Consider the following 24,102-nt stretch of genomic DNA (forward strand, 5'->3'; position numbering starts at 1 on the left):
TCATGAAGGTTTCTAATCAGTTATTGACCCCAAACCAATTATCTTTTTCCTCTCTCTTTATTCTTCTTCCCCTCCTCCTCTCCCACTATTATTTCTCCTCCTTCTTCTCCTCCCCCTTCTCATTCTTCACCCTCTTGTCATCACTGCCATGCATATGAATCTGCTAAGTGAATAATCCAATGTGGCAATGATGACATGCTCTTATTTAATCAATATTGCATTTTTTTCAGATATTCTTTGAACCCTGTCTAAATGTCTAACACTGATATATCATTTAACATACCAATTTGAAAAAGGGATAATGACAGTGGTATCTTTATTCATCCATTCATTTTTTGTGAAAAATAGAATTTTATCCGTGAAGATACCTACAGTAGTCCACTTTCTCTGTGTTTTTAAATAAAATCCTGACATTTTCAGCCAAGTGAGTGAGAATCGGTTTTATATCAAGAGGAGAAAAACAAATAGGTTTTCCTTTTATTGGGATCCTGACCAAACTTAATTTCCAAGTAAAATTGGCCTGTAAATGTATATATACCAAATATTTAAAAAATCTGAGTATTAAAGAGAAAATGAAAGAGACAGAAAAAGAGAAAAGGAAAAGATGACGTAGCAGCTAACAAAGTGGATGGTTGTAAAATATACAAGGAAGTCAGAAGACTTCTAACACCATTATTACATAGAAAAGGGAAGAGAATGATTGATATCTTCTATTTATGAGATACAAGTTTTGATATAGAATACTGTAATTACGTTTTTATTCGTTTGCTTTGTTATATCTGTAAATTGTACTTCATGAATTTTTGTAAATTGGCCTTTTCAGCTTGTGCTGCTGGTCAATTTTCATGTGCATATAATATACCAATAAATAAATAAATAAATAAATAATATTCCAAGAAATATTTACATGGGTTTGATGATATCGCACTATGAAGTAACACAGATTTTTTAGTTTGCTCTGTAACATGTACACTGATTTTCATAATGCAATAGCACTTATTAGACAGTAGATGGCAGTAGACCACGTACAAGTGCATTCAGGAGAAAGGGGATTTCCCCCATTTTAAATTGTTCTATCAATGACTCCAGTGGTAGCTGAAGACAACACTACTTCAAATAAATGATGAAAATGAATAAAGGGATAGCTGTTCAATAGAATTTCACATTAGAGTTATTTCTATACTTCTTTTTTTTACCTTTCATTTTAATACTTACAAATTATTTTAGAAGAGAGATTCTTTTTGGGTTCTTTTTCATTTGATGATTCTAATCTGATAATCAACTTTTCTTTCTTCCTACATGTATACCTCTTACTCGCCCCCCCCCCCCTCATTTCCTTCTCTCTCTCTCTGAACACAACACAAACCTATGAAACTAGAAACACTAAATAGGTGCCTGACCAGAAAGACTACTAACTAGGGATCCAGAAGCTGCATTGCATTTTGCCAAAAGAGGGCAGTATGTAACTTCTCCCACTCACATGAAAAATCTTTAGGCATACAAGCTTGCCAGCTGGGCACTGAAATTTGCACATTTAAAAGGAAAATCAGGAAAGAAATCAACATGGGTTTTCTTGAGAAAAAAAATACCAAGACAAAGGAATTGAATACCATTTTGGGTGGATTTTTGTGTGCATACCCTATGTATAGAGCTGAAATCAGTGTTAAAACAGATATTTGGACATTTTTCAACTTAAAAAATCCTAACCTCTGTGAAAACGAATAATAGATAAAGATATGCCAATTACCCCATCACCAATTAGTAGCAGATGGGCACTTACCACTTCTGTTGGTCTGTAGAACTTGGGATCCACTCTAACTCGTACGACACCTGTTGCCTTGTCTTTTCCAATTTCTTCTTCTCCCTTACCCTCCCACCTACAAAAAAAATAAAATAAAAAGACAATTATTCCATGGTGTCTCCTCACCAGGCTATTCCCATTACATTAAACTTGTATTAATAACATTACCTTAGCTATAAACATCTGCTGAATATTGTATGAATTCAAATAAACTATTAAACAGTAACAGAGCTAGGCAGCCAATCACAATAAAGGTTTCTATGATAGTATGATGGTAAAGATAGATATAACTATTTATGACACAGGCCCCTTATCTGATCTACTTTTTTTTAATAATTATGACCAAATGTAGATTTCATCTAGATTAATTGAATTTAAATGACTGTCAACCTTGCTCATGTGACTATAGATGTGACCAGCCACCCCCAAACCAACTATAATCTGCCAGGCAAGGTTGTCTGTAAATAGCCAAAATGATCATTTGATCTTCAAATAGTGAAAATTGGTAAATTAGCTTTATGTCAAAATTTGAAGTTGTACAGTTGAATAAAAACCTAGATACAAGAGTTTCTTTAGCCCCCCTTTTAATAGACAGTGTCCAGGCAGAGGGCGGGTAGAAAAATCCGGGTAGAATTCCTCAACGAGGTGATAAAACCACGGGTGGTATCCTCCGTGCGCCGTCTTAACAGCCGACACTCTCTTGAAATCCTACCCATAAAGGTTACATGCAAAGTTTAATTACAGACGAATATTGTGGAGTTAAAAAACAAACAATGCCAATGCAATGGTATGAAAATTAGCTACCTTTACTTTTGTCAAGATGAGTCTTGAGCTTGCGGTAAAACCCGCAGCATGCAATGAGCTCGATCGATCTGGTATTTTTTAGGCTAGCCCATAACTTCTTTAGGAGGGTTTGTAAAACTAGTATCAGAACACGTAATTGTCAAATATCAATAAAGTATATTCCAAATAGAATTATAAAATTTGATTGTTTGAAAATGAAAATTGACAGTAGAAAACAATGTAAATGAGAATGGTTATACTAACAAAATGGCAACATATTTGTAAACAACCCGATCTCTCTTTTTTTTTACCATGCACTTATAAGGCGCGCACTTTGTACAAGTCATTGCGCATCATCGAGCTTTTCGGACAGACTGCACCCCGATTGCGTCTTAACAGAACATGCACCGGGTATAAGCGGGTGGGGTCGTTTTTCTACCCCGCTTCCACCCTCGTTGGAGCAGGCTGAAATTTGGGAAAATCCTTACCGACACAGTACTGCTTTTCTCTAAGTGGGAGCATCTTAATAGGAAGGGGAGATTTTTTCACCCTGCTTTTATCGGGGTAGGGCAGTCAGAAAAGTGTCTGTTAAGATGGGGTATATGTCACCAAATTTTGCGAACTGCTTGGAAATTTCACTGAGATTGTAGTGTGCACATCTCATGCTCATTAAAACATGTCTAAAGCAATGACAGAGGGCAAGTAATGTGAACTATACTTGAGTATTAGCAAACATTACAATATTACATAAGCGTAGTAGTCACTGATTGCTTATTTTTTCCCATTAAATATTACTTTTATCCAGCCCGTAGAATATATATAAACCCCTCAAAAAAAGTTTGGAATTCTGAGTTTGGCCATTAATTTCTCCCAACTCCCAATCAGACACAATGCATATTTGATATCATTCAAAAGATCATTTAATTCTCTTTAAAGGACAAGTCCACCCCAAAAAAAAATGATGATTCGAATTAAAAGAGAAAAATCCAACAAGCATGACACTGAAAATTTCATCAAAATCGGTTGTAAAATAAGAAAGTTATGACATTTTAAAGTTTTGCTTAATTTCACAAAACAGTTATATGCACACCCTGGTCGGTATGCAAATGAGGAGACTGATGACGTCATCCACTCACTATTTCTATTGTATTTTATTATATGAAATATAAAATATTCTAATTTTCTCCTCATTGTCAAGTGCAACAACAATTAATTCCTCCCTGAACCTGTGGAATTAGCATTGTTTAATACTATATGGTTCAGTCAAGTTGGTCCTTATTGTCAAATATGTAAAACAAGTGGAATGCCTCTGGCCGTCTCACCTGCATCACGCGATTCAATATAGCAGCAGTGCTGATTTTGAAAACTACTATAACTCGCACAAGATGTTCAGTGATACTTGGTTACTCTTATTTCCACGTTTTATGAACTAGACCAATACACTTATGGAGATATGATGGCAATTCAACAAATACCCCCAACGTGGCCAAAGTTCTTTGACCTTACATGACCTTTGACCTTGATCATGTGACCTGAAACTCGCACAGGATGTTCAGTGATACTTGATTACTATTATGTCCAAGTTTTATGAACTAGACCAACACACTTTCAAATTTATGGCTGTAATTCAACAAATACCCCAATTTGGCCAAAGTTCATTGACCCTAAATGACCTTTGACCTTGATCATGTGACCTGAAACTTGCACAGGATGTTCAGTAATACTTGATTACTATTATGTCCAAGTTTCATGAATCAGATCCATAAACTTTCAAAGTTATGATGGTAATTCAACAGATACCCCCAATTCGGCCAAAGTTCATTGACCCTAAATGACCTTTGACCTTGGTCATGTGACGTGAAACTCATGCAGGATGTTCAGTGATACTTGATTAACCTTATGTATAAGTTTCATGAACTAGGTCCATATATTTTCTAAGTTATGATGACATTTCAAAAACTTAACCTTAGGTTAAGATTTTGATGTTGATTCCCCCAACATGGTCTAAGTTCATTGACCCTAAATGACCTTTGACCTTGGTCATGTGACATGAAACTTAGGCAGGATGTTCAGTAATACTTGATTAACCTTATGGCCAAGTTTCATGAACTAGGTCCATATACTTTCTAAGTTATGCTGTCATTTCAAAAACTTAACCTCAGGTTAAGATTTGGTGTTGACGCCGCCGCCGCCGTCGCCGCCGCCGTCGCCGCCGCCGTCGGAAAAGCGGCGCCTATAGTCTCACTCTGCTATGCAGGTGAGACAAAAATGAAATATGGTATAATTCAAACAATAAAAAAAAAAAATAGTGAGTGAAGGGCATCATCGTCTGTCTCATTTGGATGTTACTGAATTGTGCATATCACTGTTTTGTGAAAAATAAGCAAAACTTTGAAATGTCATAACTTTCTTATTTTACATCTGATTTTGATGAAATTTTCAGCGTTATTCTAGTTGGATTTTTCTCTATTCAAATCAACATTTTTCTGGGGTGGACTTGACCTTTAAAATGATACCATGCTTGTTATGATCATGCCATCACGAAAAGAGCAGGATTCCAAAGTGTTGGATGAGGTCTGAATTGAAAAGCTGCAAAACGAGCAGAAATAGTCTTGAAGGGTCTATAAAGAACACAATTCTTTTGTCTGTGTCGATAGAGATGAAAATCCATTCAAATCAAGCCCCTACTTCTTAATTTTTGATGTTTTGTAGTGGTTTTTGTAGTGATGGTTCTGTGAGATTTGAGTTGTGGTTTGAAATCCCCATGCATGTTTGTTTGTTTGTTATGTGTTTGCTTGTGCAGAGATGTGTTTGATTCCATGTTAATGTTGATGTTAAGATACATGAAAACAAAAGAAACCGCTGAGAAACTCACTCATCACCATGGAAAAAAAGAACAGTGACTTTCAATATTGTGTCATTTTGCAACTTTTGAATTCTGACCTTGCCCCGCATTTCAAGGCACTGCACCTCCATGTGAACAATAGTCATATCATGTAGGGTATCATTTTAAAGAGAATTAAAAGACCTATTCATTGGTATCAATAACACATAAAGTAATATGAGAGAAGTTTATAGACAGATGTTTAGGCATTTACTGGCTGAAACAATCTGGCATTTTAGAATAAGCTTGATATATACCAGGATATTGATGAATGTTTGTTGTGTTACAATTATTTCACTTCTAGCTGAAATTGTATCGTTAAGTGTAAAGTTTATTATGTTTTTATTCTTGTGGATGTCACCTTACAAGTCCAGGTTTGGGAGGAAAGCCTACGGGCTACAGTAATTTGTTTTACATTTTTCCTTTCATGACAACCTGGACTTGTAATGTAGACATCCTAGTTTCTTCCCTCTTTGTACTCATGTACTTGCTTATAAGTTGATCTTTGTTGAAATGCTGAATAAAATAATAATAATAATCCACTCCTCTTATAATGCAAAGCCCAAACAATTACATAAAAAACTGTGATAAAAATAAAATGAATGCTTTCAGGTGTTTCGTTGTAATACATCCTTTGTATCATATCCACTTTTGACTATCGGTAACTTCAAATGTGTTTTACATCTTCAATTCAATGTCAGATCTTGTATCATTGTGAAAAAAAATTAAGTATCGAAGACTGTAGAGGTCCCTTACTTCACAGAGCATACTATTTACTTTTGACATTCTACGTGAATTTTTTTATGAAATAAAAAGCAAGTAGTGACTTCAGTCAATTTGGCATAATGGTGTGTTATAGGCCAACAAAAGCCTTTAAGACAGTACTTGCTCCGATGAACAAAACTGAGAAGAAGGATATCAGTGGGAATCATATATTTGAGAAATAGAACGTTCCCTTAGGGCCAGATTCCTTGAACATCGTCACCCTGGTTCTACTTCTCAGCACATCCATATAGAATCGCCTGGACAGCAATAACGTAAAGTGTCGGACAGGGAGCTGTGGTACTTTTAGGGACAGTGATTTTCCGTTTTACCGGTAAATAAAACGAAAATTTGGCTCTTATACTTTTCATGTAAAAATTAATGGATTCACCTTTGCGAAACGGAATTCAGGTTTTTGCTGTGTACATTTTCAGTGACAAAACAGAATTTTCATTTTTAGATCAAGTTGAAACGGAATAACAGATTTTCAGAAATGGAAAAGACAATTTTTTTGAAACGGAAAATCACTGACTCTATACTTTGAGAGGTGCGAAAAAAAGGGACTACATCCAGGTGTTCAAAACGTCTCTCAACAAGTACAGAGGGCAATGTAAGCTTCTGAATGTCTATCTATAATCCGATTATCGATCCTTACGTCACTAGGGTCAAATCGGGTCACATAGCTGAGGAAGGCTGCAGTATATTAGTAGCCAAAAATTTTGAGGTAACTCTTCAACATCATTTTCATATTTTGAGATCAAAAGGAGAACATTTTGTTAAAATCAATTCATATTGTAAAAAACAATTTTAGAAAAAGACCCCCTCCGAGGCGAAAAGTGTTACTGACAAATTGTATGCTTAACGAAAGCTGATAAGCTACAAAGCATGACAATGCACATTTTATGCATTTTCATCGCTTGCCGGCAGCATATTTTGATTAAGAAAAACTCCACTCCACACCCTTTGCAAATAGGGCTTTATTGTGCTCATCACCAACTTGAATTAGCTGACGTATGGAGATATGTTTAAAGAATATATTTTTAAATGATAAAAAATAATGAATGAATATCGCAAGTGGCCCAAGACTTGGCGATGCCCGAGAACTTACACAATGTCTACTCCAATGCATTTGAATGAAGCTAGTACAAACTCCCTCACACTGTGAACTTGATTGGTTGCTATTACAAAGTCTTCTGGTTCTTTTTGTTGTAACATCAGCCACATGGCCTATGCAAAAGGAATGAAAGGGAATAGAGAGAGGTTAGATGACAAAATGATAAACTGTAAATTTGTAAGGGAAGTCAGGAGAGTTATAAAGATTTGTAAAAGAAGGGAAAAGAATTCCAATATCATTTGAAATCCAGTGAATTTTAATCCCATTTATACATTCATTCGATATATCAAAAACAAAGGTACAATAACAAGGATGTAAGAACATTATCTCCCCACTCTTTACTTTTTTTTTACATATACGCTAGCCGCTAGGACAATGTACACTACATCCCAACTGTGCACCTGTTCAAGGCATTTCAAAGGACTGATCCATCTTGATTTGATACTAGAGTACAGTGAACTTCAAGCCAGCTACAGCGTAGGAGCTTTCCCATGCATGTGGCTGGTTGTGGTCGTATGAGAGTCCTACAGAAAGATTTCTGGTATCTTTCATTTCATGATATCGTGTCTAACGTTAGACCTACAATGTCTGTACACACATCTTAAGTTCTGTAAGATTGCATATATACCACAAGCAAATGTTGAGATCGTAAAATTTGAAATTCTAATGACTTCCCAAGTTTATATCTACTAGCAATAAATTGAACTACAAGTACAAAGCTGATCTTGGAAACATAGGTGGAATGAAGTGTGAGCGGCCCCATGCACAGCCGGGCACAGTCCGCGCTAGTTTACCATTGCGGTAAAATGCTTCATTTGGTGGAGTATTACAATACAATATCACAGGTCATGACCCAGTGGGTGACCTTTGACCTCTCCAAGCGTGTATCCCTCTATCTCTCTCTCCCCCTGACTTCATCCCTCCATCCTACCCCCTCACTTCAACTCTTTCCTCTCTAGTGTTTCTGAATTGTATTATCATCTTATCTACAAGGAAAAATAAAAATCTCATTGGGTCATGATCTTTGATCTTCCAAGCATTGTATTTACATAGCTCTGTACTGGCTGCACAGAAATATTGTCAGTGATAACAGAGCACTGACAGTTGGCCTAGTCACATCTTTTGGATTTTGATGTCGAACGTTGATCCAAGATTTAAATAATGCGTCGCTGTGACATTACTGGTTGTAACGAAGCCTCTGTTTGTGCATGGTAGACGCTAACGTTTTTGTGCATCCGGAACTGCTGTGCACTAACACAGAAGTGCAGTTCTTTAGGTCCCTGCAGTGGGCCAGGGCCTCTCTCTCTCTCTCAACTTCCATATCCCGCCAGCACTTCAACTTTTGTGGTCAATCCTGGACGAGGAAATATCCAGGATTGTGTGAGCCCAGTAATTCATCATAACTTTGAATTTTATAATCTACTGGCTTGACACTGAAAGCTCTGGCATTGCAGCCGAGCACAAACTCACTGTAACAAAGCACTGGCTAGTCTTGGATGATGCTCTAGTTTCAAATAAAAAAAATTAATTATTCACTTGAACTGTCTCAAGTATTGCATAGAGATATAATATAATGTACATCTTTCCTACACCGGTTCCATGACATTCGCTCCTGCAACAATTGCTTCGCTAAAAATTCCATATACTAATCGAATCGGATGTAAAATAAGAAAGTTATGACATTTTAAAATTTCGCTAAATTTCACAAAACAGTTATATGCACATCCTGGTTGGTATGCAAATGAGGAGACTGATGATGTCATCCACTCACTATTTCTTTTGTATTTTATTATAAGAAATATGAAATATTCTAATTTTCTCCTTATTGTCAAGTGAAACAATGATTAATTCCTCCCTGAATGAACATGTGGAAATAGCATTGTTGAATACTATATGGTTCAGTCAAGTTAGTCCTCATTGTCAAATCTGTAAAAAATTAAATATAGTAGAATTCAAACAATAAAAAACAAAAGAAATAGTGAGTGATGGACATCATCAACTGACTCATTTGCATGTCACCGAGTTGTGCATATCACTATTTTGTGAAAAAAAGCAAAACTTTAAAATACCATAACTTTCTTATTTTACATATGATTTTGATGAAATTTTCAGCGTTACGCTAGTTTGATTTTTCTCTATTTATTCAAATCAACATTTTTTAGGGGTAGACTTGACCTTTAAGTTAATCTTAAGTCTTATATATAAAATCCTTATCAATTATCAATAGCGCTGCTGTGCTCATGTTACAAATTTTATTCCTAATCTGCTTTTGAAGGATGTAAAAATGAGACAGCTTTATACTGCATTGCTTCAATCGTCCATGCCGCAAAACTTCATCCTGATTCGGCAAGCCACGAAAGATAAGTTTGCAAGGCCTTAGCATGTCCCCAAACATGCTCTGAATCGAGGTTTCCTAGTTTTAATCGAGGAGTACGAACATAAAATCAAAGATGAATATGATATCAAAGATGATTTCAGAGTTGCTGAGATTGAGACTCACCTCTATATAATCTTTTGCATGTCCCCAATCACGTTGTGAGTCAATGTTTCCTAGTCTCAAGTCTTCCTGCTGACCTAGGTGAATCTTGGCAACAGCTCTTGTGATTTTTCTGGTCACAAATGTTTCACCTAATTAAAAAGGGAGAAACTCATTATTTGTATACCAAGTAGATCAATGACTTGCCTTTAAATTTCAAAAATTATTTTTGGTTCTTTTAATTCAAATTCACTTTAAAAAACCCGGCAAACATTCTCTATTTTGATTTGGATGAATACATTTTAATGCCATAATGAATAAATGCAACATGATCTGCTAACATAGTAATCAAGCCCAGACAATCCCAAGAGTTGAGATGGACAACAAAATGCATTAGGACACACATATTAACATAGTCTGCACAAAAGCTTATGGCTAGTACTCCCTAAGAAAAAATTTCTGGTTTAATCCAACGGAAATCAAAAGGCTCTCCTACCAATATGCTTTCCCAACGTGAGATTCCTATTACAGAAAGTATACACAGAAAATGAAAGCCATTCAGAGGAAGGCAGCTTTTTCTACATGGAGAACTAAAGATAGACCAGGGGCCCGTAACACAAAGCTTAGCAATGATCGTAGAAACACTTTTCTACGATTGAATCCATTGACTACAATACACAATCAATCGAGAAAATCAAGCGTACGATAAATCGCTAACCTTTGTGTTACGGGAACCAGTAGTGTCATAACAATGTTTTAGACCTTAAAATGATCAATTCACTTTTTTCTGATTTTAAAAATTCTCATTTTGGTTCTTAAAAATGGGCTAAACATTAGGCTTATAGTGTAAAAATACCATCCCAAAAGTTTCAGAGTATCATATCTACAGGAACAATTTTAAAACCTTGGAGATATAAACCAAAGTTTGAAAATAATTGGGGGTTGGTTTCAATGACTATGTGTATACACCGAATCTGTGCACGACAACACATTAACTCTAAATGAACACAGCATGACCTACATACAGTGTGTACAAGGTATACACTGAATGTACAGTGCAGCTAATAATAGTGCATAGGAGATACACACAGCAGAAGGCAGTCAACACAGCCAACAGACTTTTTGAATTGGAGAAAACTGGTCATAAGTTGAACCCGTCTACCAGACGGGTTCTGAAAATCAGGCTAATAAATTGCTGCTTGTATCTAAATTAGAGTTTTTCATCCTATATTGTGGTCTGTTTCAGGGTTTTTTAGGACAAATACAGACACTCATACACATGTTTCATCTCAGTTTGAGAATTTTTTTAATCAGCTGCTCACAAAGTGAAACAATCCCTTTAAACTGGGCATATCTTGGCGACCTCCACATTAAATAAAAACTTGAGCCTGCATATGCTGACTAGGCCTAAAAAAATTGCTTGATTGCTGTAATAGAGATTAAAAAACCCTGGGTACATGTAGGTCGGTTGGTCAGTTTTTTTCCCCATGCCTTGTAATGAATGATGTTTTACAGCCCCATTCACCAGTAACCCCCCCTTAAAAAAAGTAGGCAAATTGATGAAAATTAAGGTTGGTCAGCACATGTCATTTTGGGGGTCAAATTTAATTCAAAAATCAGAAGTAAGCAAGTTTGACAACCCCTGATTTATATGGCAAACAATTTTTTTTTTTGGGGGGGGCGCTTTTTTGTCATTTAACAGAAAATACTATAGATCTCAACAAAGGCTATTTTAAAGTAATCAAAATGCACAATTTTATTAGCTTTTAATGGTCTTACACACCTCTCCTTGGGCTCTCATGGTTGAATAGGATACCATTGCAAGCAAACATATTATAGGCTTCTCTGAAGTTTATCGTGATCCAGTACGCATACAGCTTGGCTGCACCTGAGAATATCAATATAAATATATTATTAATCAACAAAGAGTTGGAAGAAGAATAAGGGCACTGATGCTGCAGTCACATTTCCCTTACAGCGGCCGTATAGCGAGTCCAAAACAGCAGTTTTATTCATTTTTATTCAAACCACCTATATGTAGCTGGTAAAAAAAAAATTATAATGGCTGTTTTGACTCGCAGTACGGCCTTCATAGGGGAAATGCGACTGCGCCACAACCTTTGAAAAGGCCACAGTGGAATATCAATAAAAATCCCATGATTAACATGAATCATTATTGACTATTGATATGTAAATAAAATATAATACAGTATTTCTTTTGGGAGAAAAACAGTGGATTTTACAGGAATGTCTGCCCTGAATTTAAGTTGTTTTGACAGAACCAGAGAACAAGGAAATACGATAGATAAATCAGTCAGCATTTCAAGTGAAACCTATATCAAAATATATTTCTTAGTGAAGCAAAGGACCATATCATCTATTTTGCTTTTGTTATAAAATGACATATTCTTCTTTTTTTTTACAGGGGACTTGCATGTATCCAATTATAGAAGTTGTATAAACAGTTCTTTCATCTAGAGTACAATAAAAATTGCACCAAAAAAAAAATTGTAAAAATTACACACAGAATGGAGAGAGCTTACATCTTGAATGATCACAGCTTTCCTAACTTTAAATTTACTTTTGCTTTTAATAACCATGGACTGACAGTATGTACAAATAATATGATAATACTGGCCAAATCATCTGCACAAGGAGAGGGGGGCGTCCTGCTCAGTCAATCTCAATTCAGAAATTGTTTTATTTTACAGGTCGGCCTACTCAGATTTAAACTTGGATTTAACCATTTGTCCACTTCGGAATTCATTTCTTGAACTTCAACACATCTTTTGAGAAGAATTACGCCCCAAATTTTGATGGTCTTTATTGCTTGGATTTATATTGTGATTTTTGTGGGATGCATTAATTGCAATTTATTTGCAACAAAAATGTGACCTCAATATTCATCTATAAAGTAAGACTTAAACTTTGGGTTAAATGTGGTTTTAAAAAATAAGGGCAAAGTATTGAGTTGAAAGCAACCTGCATCTGTAAGCTTATCAAAATACTTAGTAAAATGTTTACTCAATCCATGTGCTGAATTCAAAAATGGCAATGGGCTCTAATCATCAGTGACTCATGGTAATTAATCTTAAAAATCTCTCATCAATTCAGCATTAGGAGTATATTAGAACATGAAATGTTAGATACACGCAATAATATTTCAATCAAACCTTTGGTAACCCAAGTGAGAACCACAAAAATTATGATTGGTTCTGTGTGAGGAAGTTTAAGCTTTATAAGTGGGAGTGGAAAAACTAAAGAAACTAAAACCAGAAATTTTAAAGGTTTCTGCGGTTAACATCAGACTGCGGTTAACATCAGAACTGCAATGCGGTTTATATCTATTGCTCAACAATGCCAAGAATGCCCCATTTCCCTGAAAATGGTTGTTAAGTGTTTTCAATCATTTGGACTTCACTTAACCGCAATTGGGTTGTTTTGCTGTTTTTTGGCCACTAACACTTACACTTCAGTACAAAATAAAAGAGTGGGGAATTTTCAGAAATCCGAGTCAAATTTACAATATTCCTAGTCTGAAACTAATCACCACTTTGAAGTTATTTCCTCATGATTGATATCATTGCTGGGGTGTTAAAAGCTCATACCTAAAGATTAAAAAAGTGAGTAAAAAAAAAATGAGTCAAGAAATATGGCAATTGTGGCAACCTCTAATTTTCTGAAAACAATTTGTTTTCCAATTCCTCTAAAAAACTCTTCTTAGGTAAAACAAGGTTGCTACTTATATCAAAACTCTAAATCGGAAAAATAAAAAATCGAAAATCCATATTTTATTGTTCGAAATAGAAATCTGAGAATTGAAATTTTCAAAAAATTCATTTTGCCTAATTGATCATGGGCCCAGCAGCCACTATGCAGCGCCAGACCGACGAGGTTCTATCCCTCAAATGTTCAACGTCAAACAGGGTAGCAGCAACTCCCACCTTTTTACGTCTTTTGGTCTGACGAGGCCGAGTTTGAACTCCCGACCTCTGGTTGTGCGACGGACCTTCTGAGCCAACACACCGGTATATAATCAAGCTTAATCTGAGCTGTCTTTAAAATTGTTAAATTTGGTTGAGGAAATATCAAATCATCATCATTATAAATAGAGTTATTATTCACCGTATGGGGAACGGGGATAGAAGGGCGTGGTCTCCTTTTGGGGTATCTCTTGAACCTTGCCGAACATCTCACTGGTAGACGCCTGGTAGAACCTGACAGAGTCATCCAGACCACAGGTCCTGATGGCATCCAGGAGCCTCAGCGTTCCAAGACCATCGACATCAGCAGAGTATTCTCCCATTTCAAAGGATACCTGAAATGAACACCAAAGAAGTTGTCAACTTTACATCAGCATTGATTTTCCATTCCAGGGTGGTCTATTATACTTTAATACACAATGGCCCATATTCTGAAGTCGGGTTTAACTTTATAAACTCAGGTTTAAAGTTGTGGTTTAAGGGTGGATAGCCATTTGTTATATAAATCACTGAAAGTAGAGATACCATATTTCAGCTCATTTGGCTCTCAAATCATTCATAATTGTCTAGGAAGTATAAAAAGATGATTGTCTTCACCATCGATGAATCAGGAAAGAGCACAGCAAACATAAGAAACATACAACTTGATACAAATTTTGACACTTTCGGCTTCCCATAATTTTAGCAGAGTTAGACCATGGTCTACATGTAAGTTAAACCTGACTTCAGAATACGGGTCATTGTCTTAAAATGACTTGGTCTAACTCACTTGGTTTATACTGGCCACTTTGTCTATAGCTATTTGGTCTGTTACAATCAAGAATAAATAATATATGACATGTGAGTAAAAAAAAAAATTGACACATCACAAATCCCCAATTTAAGAAAAAGTCATGAACGTATGATCATTATATATGACTGGAAAGAGTATCTTCTCCCAAATAATTTGATACCATATTTGGTATGTGTTAACGCATGGATGATCAGGTTTGATTTGTGCCAAAGTAAGGCATGAATGTAACAAATGAACCCCAGATGCCACTGATGTCATAATCCTACCTGAGTTAGTAAATGTATTTGCAATGAAATTAACTTGTGAATTGATACTAAAAAGTGTTCATTGAACAATTACAAGGCACATTATTGAAAAAGTGTTTTGAAATGGATTTAATGCTCTTGTAGGATTATGACATCATTGACATCTCAATTCATTCATTGCAGTCATGCCTTACTCTGGCGCAAATCAAAATTTGCATCACTGCAAAGAATACCTTCTGATGATCCAAGCATTAACACATACCACACAAAATTAAATATGGTATCAAATTACTTGGGAGAAGATACTCTTTCCAGTCACATAATAATTATGTGTTCATGACTTCCTTTTTTTTTAACTCACACAGTATAACATTTATGATGCGCTGATTATCTAGTTGCCTATTCAATGGCACACTATATATTACCCCGGGTGTACAGGAAGCTCCAGCTGCTAAAAAGGTTGGCGCATTCAAGGAATTAATCCAGCCAGGTACCTATTCACCTCACCTGGGTTCAGGGTTCAGTGCAAGTATTCAAAACAACCCAAAACCTATTTGTTTCTCAGTAATATCCACTTTAATTATATTGTAAGCACTTGGAAAGTAGAATTTATTATTATCTTTAATACGTTATGTTGTAAAGCGCTTTGAGCATGTTCAATTGAAAAGCACTAAATATCATGTTTCATGTATGCATGCACATTATGTATGGGTTGAGTGCAGCACAATGTGGGTAACGGGTAAAATCTTGCTGAAGGAAAACATGCCTTACAGTAGCTGGGATTCGAACCCACATCTCTCTGATGGAAAGATACGAGTCTTAACCACTAGACCACAATGCCCCCAAATGGATGACACCAAATTATGTCTACAGGGTACTAACCCATCTCAAACGATACATAATGGAACTATTCGGAAAATCATCAAGTTTACACTAGCATTGATTGTCAATATTTTCCTTCAGCCACCTTGCCTAAAGCCATTTGGTTTAAAGGGAAAGTTGGTTTAAACAAAAAGCTTGTTGTAAAAATACCAGAAAAAAAAGTACTGGTGAAGCTCTGAGGAAAATCCATCAAAGATTAAGAAAGTTAATAGGATTCTAAGTTTTTGATTTGTGATGTATATATACGAGCAGCTGCCCCATATGTTATGACTGTACTAGTAATATAAAATGTATGAATTTAAAATGTTTAATGGTTCACGATGACTATTTTTTATCTCCTTTCAGAAGGTGCAAAATGATTTGCCTATTGATATGCTGAAGGTACAATAAAATCAATTTTCAATTTTTTGAGAAAATTGCATTTCATTGATTTTTCACCATATACATGTATGGGGGGGGATAGCTGCTCCCATATGACGTGACAAATCTAAAAGTTATCATTCTAATAACATTTTTATTCTTTGATGAATTATCCTGAAACCACAAATATTTTTATTACTTTTACTGATATTTTTGCAATAAACTATTTGTCAGGGTGAACATCCCTTTGATGGAAATCAGGAATATCGGAGCACTCACCCACGTGAAAGGAAACAGGGAAAAAATCAAATTGTTTACATTAATTACCCCTGATTATCCATAACATCTACATGATGGTGGTCTCAATCCAATTGGTCTTAAGCCATTTGATCTAACACCACTTGGTATATAGCAACTTGTTCTAAACCTCTTAAGGCAGATTCAGCAATCATCAAATACCATCTATTTGGTATCATTGTCATTTAGCCCAATATAATAATAATTAACATTATTTGTATAGCGCTTATCACAAAACAAGTCTCTAATATATTTGTGGGTTGAATATCATCCCAGTTGTACACGTCTATCATTCAAATAATGAAAAGGAGCAATTACTACTTTGTCCATGTAGATTTAGACCATTCCATCTAATGACCACATGTTCAATTGGTTTTGATAAACACGTGGTGTTAGACCATGGGGGTATCAGATCAAATGGACATAATGACAATTAGACCAAATGGTCATTAGATGAAAAACATGAAAATTTATACTTTATGCCATTGAGCGACACAATCTAATCATTAAATACCATTTTTGCAGTTCATGCTACTTTACTTATGAAGCATAAGAACTATCAAACATGTCATATCACCTTGTGAAGACAGAACATTGAAGTGGCATGCTGCCCTCTTCAGGCGATTTGTGAAAAGGTAAAAAAAATTCATGGGAGTCCACACTGATTTGTAAAAAAAAAAGAAATCTCTCATTAGCTTTACATATTTGAAACTATTGTGTTGTCACATTGCCACTCCAGAGTATGACTCCACAAAGATGAATTTGTTTGTGTATACAGTACATCTGTCCAAATTCAATCATTAACTGCTGGATTGAATTCCAAGCAAAATGCTGGAAGTTTCAGTAGTGTTCTTCATAAATTTCCTTTTTTTTTTGAATTATGACAATGAAATCGATTGATTTGCATTTAAAAAAAATGAAATTTGCAGTGGCAAAGTTATTATTTTCTGAGTAGCACCTTCCATTATGTATACATGTATGATTTTTCTCAGTTCAAATTAGATGATATTCAACGCAATATTGAGTTTTGATAGAACTTTTACACATGAAAAAGAGAAAAACAGGTGATTCAGATTTCAAGTTTTTTTTTCTGTAATACAAACTACATGTAAGATGTAAAAAAAAAAAAAAGCTTGAGTCTCATTGACCCTACAATGATATAAAATACAAAATTATAGTAATATAACACCATTTAGTTTTGTCATGATATTGAAAAGGCACCCTTAATTCAACACTACAAATCTCAGATTCACAACAAGGAAATTCACTCACCTTTGCCCTGCAATTGAAAACACTTTTTGAGGATAATTTCTTAAGATGAGAGCATGAATTCCTCACCTTTCCCATTCTTTTTCATCGTCTATTAATTCCCTTCATACATATCAACAATGATTATCCATCAAATCTGGATAAAAACGGTACAATTTTTCAATCTTTTTTTTAGCCCTCAAGTTAGCCCAAGGCAACAAGTTTGGTCCCATCTCACCTGCCTTGCTGCCCTACATGTACATGTAGGAACTCCCGTCAAAGCACACATTTTTTTCAAAACCTGGCTTGCCCTCCAGAGAGCTTGATGCAAGGGCTGTGTTTTTATCTTCACCAGGATGTTGCATTGGCTTTTAGGGAGTCGTAACCCTGGGCCAGTATTCAATTCAATCAAGTATTTATTGATTAGTACATTACCTAATGTTTTACTTGGCTTAGCGAAATGTTTATATTCATATTCAATTCACTGTAAGTACATGTATTTAACTTTATCAAGTCAACTTTAAGCAAAATACTTACTAATAAGTAATAAATAATAATAAGTTATAATACATACTAATAAGTAATAATAGTAGTTGCTCCTTTTCATGTATGTGCAATGTATATACTCTGCTATGTGCAGCATGTTGACTTTGTGTATGTACATTTTTGTTAACTGCACGCAAGCCAGACTTGAGCTAGGTGAGTGGCTGACTTAGATTTAAGCAAAATACTTAGCCAAAAAATACAATTGATTAACAAAGAAGGTTTAGTATTTTACTTCAGCAAAACTCTTTAAAAATTCTTGCCTGGTTAAAATGGAACCGAATTAGCTGCGAATCCATCCGAATACAAGTCTTCGGGTGGTTTCAGGAGTATTCTGTTCTCCTCTGCGAATGCGAAATAATTCAGGAACATTCTCCACCAAAACCACCAAATTGGGCCAAATTCTGCTAGAATTGGTCCAAATTTATTCTGGAAAATTCGGTTCTGGTGTAATCCCCTGGCTTTAAGTATTGGATTGAATACTGGCCCTGGGCTTTTGTCAAGGACATTGGTATTTACCTTAACATGACTCTGTGCACCAAGGTTGTAGATCTCTGAGGGACGGACTTTGCTCACAATCTTCACTAGACACGTACTGTCAGTCAGGTCACCATAATGAAGTACCATGGCTAATAAGGAGAAAAATACCAGGTACATAGGTTAAAGTCTATTTTAAGTAATGCCTTGGTATATCCCCACACGAATCCCTGTCACTTTTCAAATTCATTACAAGATTATATGAATCTGTATGCCCTAAAAGAGTTATGAAGTGGAAGAAATAAAACATCTTTTTTTATTGGATAAGGTTTGCATTTTGCATGAAAATTTCTCCAGTAAAAAACATTTTTAATTCATTTCGGTCGTGTGCTCAAGCAAATTCAACAAAACAATAAAAAAAATATCTACACTTTTATTCTTTTTCATATAAAACCAATTGTGTACCAAGTCTGTAATTGTTCTGATATCCAATCATTACACTTGTAAAAATATATTCTCAAAGAAGGAAACTCCTCTTGTGCTTCAATTATAATGTCAAAATATACATTATAAATTTTAAAGAGAAAACTTAGTACAATTAACATATTATTTTAATAATAAATGTATGAATGGTCTGTGTTCGGCTGTACTTGTAGCTAAGTTATGAGCATAGAAAATTATTGATCATTCATAAATATTTGTTTAAAGCCAAAATGTTTTAAAGTTTCACCAGAAAATCTAAAATTACAATAACTAGTTTGGATGAGTATTTTTGGTCTAAACTATTGACTAACACCAGCCAACCTTGAACTTCAATAAAAATGGCATACAGATATAATCAATTTGGATTTTGGTAATATAGTTGGGTGGACAGTTGCCTTTGAGGGGCAACAAAGTAGTGGAGATTATTTCTTCACAAAATAAGCCAGGTATAATCAAAGTTTTGTCCTTTTCAATTAGGAGATAATCCTCATTAATCCTTGATGAAAAGGATGTTCCTTCACACAATACAATAATGGAGAGTTACCTACATGTAAATTAGCCATTGATCATTGAATACACAAAAGACAAGTTATCAAAGGATCAAAAGCCAGGCCAAGTAAGCCCCTAAAAGGTATTAGACTAGAGGCTTGACAGGACTCTTGTTTCATTTGAGTCACAGATTTTCCTTAGCAACCATTGGGCGATTCATATTCAGTGTTAACCTTTTAATAGTGTACCGGTGGGTGTTTCATAGCTGATTTTATAGGCACAGCACCAAACCTTCAAATATGAAGCTTGTCCAGGAAAAAATCTCACTTGGTTTTAATTATCAATGTGATTTTAACCATTCTTATATCACATTTATGGAACTTGGTAAGGCACGCTGAATTGTACATCCAACACCAGCGCCAGAACCAACACCAAACTTAAAGATAAATGCCAGTTGTGGTAACGATCTCAAAATGAGTTTTTACAGAATCTAATAAAATGACCACCCAAGTGTCTGTTTGTATGAATAAAAATATATGTGCCAAAAGATTCTGGAAAAAATTGTCTAATTGCTGAGAAATAAGCAAAATAAGCGTGGATTCAGGCATATTTGTTGGGTCTTTTTCACAGCAATAAAAAGACACTGTCCCATGTGTGCTTATTTGTGTTCAAGATCTTCAGTGTGATCGTTTTTCATTTTAGATTTCATGATTTTACAAAGTTCAATTTATGTAACTGTACCAGATCCAGATCGAGGATAATATAGTGACAATTAACCTTGGTTTTACAGACTTTCTCATGAAATCAGTGTTTACTGCAAATACTTTCATTTAGCTTTAAAAGAAACCATTGTCTTGCTTTAATATGAACTAGGCAGAATTCAACTGGCTATCATTTTGATGGGTACTCCCGTACCTGGCAGTCACCCAGGAAGCTAACTTCTCACTACCCCTGATGACCCTTCTGACAAGGACAACATTTTTCACTTTCCCCCTTAAAGGCCAATGTCCGTGATTAGATTGTTCACTTCATGTACCCCCTTCTTGGCAGCTACTTCCTTTTCATCGTCTAAAATAATCTTTGTTCTAGGGGATGGAAAGGGGTAATAAACAGACTCTTCTTTGAGCAGTTGTCCTTTTTTTTTTTCTTTATAGACAAGAACTGCCTTTTTTTCAAATCATACACTTAATTTGTTGCTGGAATGATACAATTCTGAAAAAAAAACTTGCTTTCACCTCAAGGAGACAATGTGGAAACAATGGTTGTTGTGGTGAGACATTTTGCTCTCGTTTCAGTCAACCATTTTTCTATTTTTTTTCACAAAAAAACTAAAATAATCAAAAACACTTTTATAAAAAAAAAACTGCAAACCTAACTTAACCCAACCTAACTCAATGCATGTTTCTTGAAATTGTCCCAATCTCTAAAAAAAAAAAAAAAATATCGAAGTAAACTGACATTATGTACATGTATATAAGCAACATCTCTTTGGAAAGATGCTAGTCTTACATCTAATTTTTGAACAGTCCAGGAATCTATTTCTCCAGGAGGCTGGATTGTAACAAACAGGAGCTGGCATACCAGCACCCAATACCCTAATACAATTTCCCCAGAAAAGGTGCAGAAATCAACAACATTTCTCAAAATCAAATGTTGAAATGTAATACTCCTTCACCACAGAAGGTGCTGAGATACAACACATATTATCTACATTGTAAAAGGTGCTGGGATCTCAGATCCATTCCTCTAATATCTAACACCTGTGTCCTATAACACAAAAGGTAGTGATTAATCGCACACTTGATTTTCACTATTTAAGGCCAAGTCCACCCCAGATAAATATTGATTTGAATATATAGAAAAAAATCAGACTAGCATAATGCTAAAATTTCATCAAAATCGGATGTAAAATAAGAAAGTTATGACACTTTAAAGTTTCGCTTATTTTTCACAAAACAGTATTATGCACAACTCAGTGACATGCAAATGAGACAGTCGATGATGTCCCTCACTCACTATTTCTTTTGTTTTTTATTGTTTGAATTATACAATATTTCATTTTTTACAGTTTTGACAACAAGGGCCAACTTGACTGAACCATATAGTATTAAAATAATGCTAATTCTGCATGTTCAAAGAGGAATTTATCTTTATTTCACTTGGCAATAAGGAGAAAATATTTTATATTTCAAATACAAAAGAAATAGTGAGTGGATGACGTCATCAGTCTCCTCATTTGCATACTGACCAGGATGTGCATATAACTGTTTTGTGAAATTAAGCGAAACTTTAAAATGTCATAACTTTCTTTTCTTACATCTGATTTTTATGAAATTTTCAGTGTTCTGTTATGCTTGTCGGATTTTTCTCTTTTTATTCAAATAAACTTTTTGTTGGGGTGGACTTGTCCTTTAATGACATTGTAGTCAATGAAATTAATAATAGAAAAATGTTCTATGATTGCTAAGCTTTGTTACAGGCCTTAGATCTTTACTTTCACTAAAAACGATGCAATGATTGATACTAACATCCAGCTTCGTGTGTCTTTGGATCCTTGTAGAGATGTTCAATACGACCTGTGTTGAAAGTACTTGCCCTCCTAATAATTCCATGGACCTGAACAAATGAAAGATAAGGCAAATTATATTTTCTAAAACAACAAAATATGAACAACCATATGACATCAAGTTATCATTCAAGTATTGAGTGATTTAGCTGGGAAATATAAACAAATGTTTAAAAGCCTAATTGATTGTACCTGCAGTCTATTGGGGGGGGGGGGAGAGTTGGATTGGTTATCAAAGTTTTTTGTTTTCTTCTAAACAACCTACAAAGTTCTTGCATTTCCATCATTTGATGAAAAGGTTAAAGTCTCAGGCTCCCATTACATTAAAACTTATTGCATTAAGATTCACATTATGCGTTGTGCAACTTCCAATGAAACTTGTTTTTTTTTTGCTTTTGAGTGATGTTTTCAAGGTACTTATAATTGTAGTAATAGTAATTTCACAAAATGGGGCCCCATAGGCATAGCTTCATCTTTTTGCAGCATGTTTTTTTTCTTAGGAGTCATGCAGTTAATATTTTACAAAGCATCATCAAAGTGATTTTCTTAATAAATTCCCAATAAACATTTTTTTTTTTTACTGAAGCATAATTATTACTCACTGTGTAACCCTTCTCAATTAAGAATTCAGCCAGATACGATCCATCCTGTAATAAAACAAATTGAAAATTAAGAGAAATCACCACCAGTATTATTCAGATGCCAAAGTAGGGACAGTGATTTTCCGTTTTAACGGTAAATATAACGGAAATTCTGTTTGGTTCATATACTTTTCATGTAAAAAATAATGGAATTCACCTCTGCAAAACGGAATTCAGGTTTTCGCTGTGTACATTTTCAGTGGAAAAACAGAATTTCCATTTTTAGATCAAGTTGAAACAGAATCACAGATTTTCAGAAACGGACAATTTTTTTAAACAGAAAATCAACGTCTCTAGTCGCTGCCAAAGACATTAATAAAATGAGGCACAATTATCCATCTAATAATAAAGTAAAATGTAAAATGCAAAATGCAATATGGAATAAACAGGAGTGAGATGAGTATAACTCATTCAGACAACAGTATTTTTTGCTGATAGTTTCAAAATTAGTAAATTTCAAGATTTCTTCAATAAAATTATAAGAGGATATTACCAGTTCACCACATAACACTTTGTAAGACATAGATTGGATAGCGAGAGAATAAAACTAGTTAACTTATTGATACATGCACATGTAAGGGTAAAACAAACTCGAAAGGTACTACATGTACATGTATGTAGTAGAAGCAATTTATCTCTCTTTTTTCAATTGCATGTGAAAATATGTACACATAGTTGCAAAAGAGAGATTATTGAGTTTTTAGGGGATGTCTCATCAAGTACATTATACAGAACCCAAATCTACCCAAGATCAAATCATTTGTACATAACATTTAAGTCATATCTTCCCAAGGTGGTGACCTAAAGTCATTTCTCCAAATCATTTCGATTTTGCCAGATACTGGTGACACAGTCATTACATATACACCCTAATACTGCATGAAACCACAAAAATAATGAATCCTGAATTATGACTCTGGAGTATTGGAGAGGGAAAGAAAATGGTGCAGCATGGGGAAACCGCAGCTTGTAAAATATGACCATTTCAGAATTAATACAATTGTGGATACAGACAGTTTCGCATCATTTGCTAACTTCCTAAATTTAATGATTTATGGGAAGAAGAAATGACAATGGATGTTGTTTAACTTGATCCAGCCATATTGATGATTTAAACTGATGTTTATTGATGGCAAAGGGTCTATTTTTTAGTCGACAGGTAATTGTCAGTATTGATAAAATCAACATCAACATGTACATGTAGGCTGACATTTTAAAAAGCATTAAAAAAAAAAAAAATTGGTGGGGGAGGGAATAGAGCTACACTGTAATAAT

At 34.9% G+C, this 24,102-nt stretch overlaps 1 protein-coding gene across 1 annotated transcript; it reads right to left on the reverse strand.

Annotated features, from left to right (window-relative positions):
* Positions 1-1,259: 1,259 nt before the first annotated feature.
* On the reverse strand, positions 1,260-22,831 carry LOC135153316 (GDP-mannose 4,6 dehydratase-like). Its single transcript, XM_064095863.1, has 8 exons — positions 22,789-22,831; positions 22,149-22,236; positions 18,691-18,800; positions 13,946-14,138; positions 11,604-11,708; positions 9,845-9,972; positions 7,339-7,457; positions 1,260-1,877 (listed from the first exon to the last, which is right to left on the reverse strand). Exons 3-8 carry the CDS (start codon positions 18,796-18,798, stop codon positions 1,703-1,705), a joined length of 828 nt encoding a protein of 275 aa, XP_063951933.1. The 5' UTR covers positions 18,799-18,800; positions 22,149-22,236; positions 22,789-22,831; the 3' UTR covers positions 1,260-1,702.
* Positions 22,832-24,102: the final 1,271 nt, after the last annotated feature.

This window comes from Lytechinus pictus, chromosome 2 (genome assembly GCF_037042905.1).
Source record: "Lytechinus pictus isolate F3 Inbred chromosome 2, Lp3.0, whole genome shotgun sequence".
Classification (NCBI taxonomy): domain Eukaryota; kingdom Metazoa; phylum Echinodermata; class Echinoidea; order Temnopleuroida; family Toxopneustidae; genus Lytechinus; species Lytechinus pictus.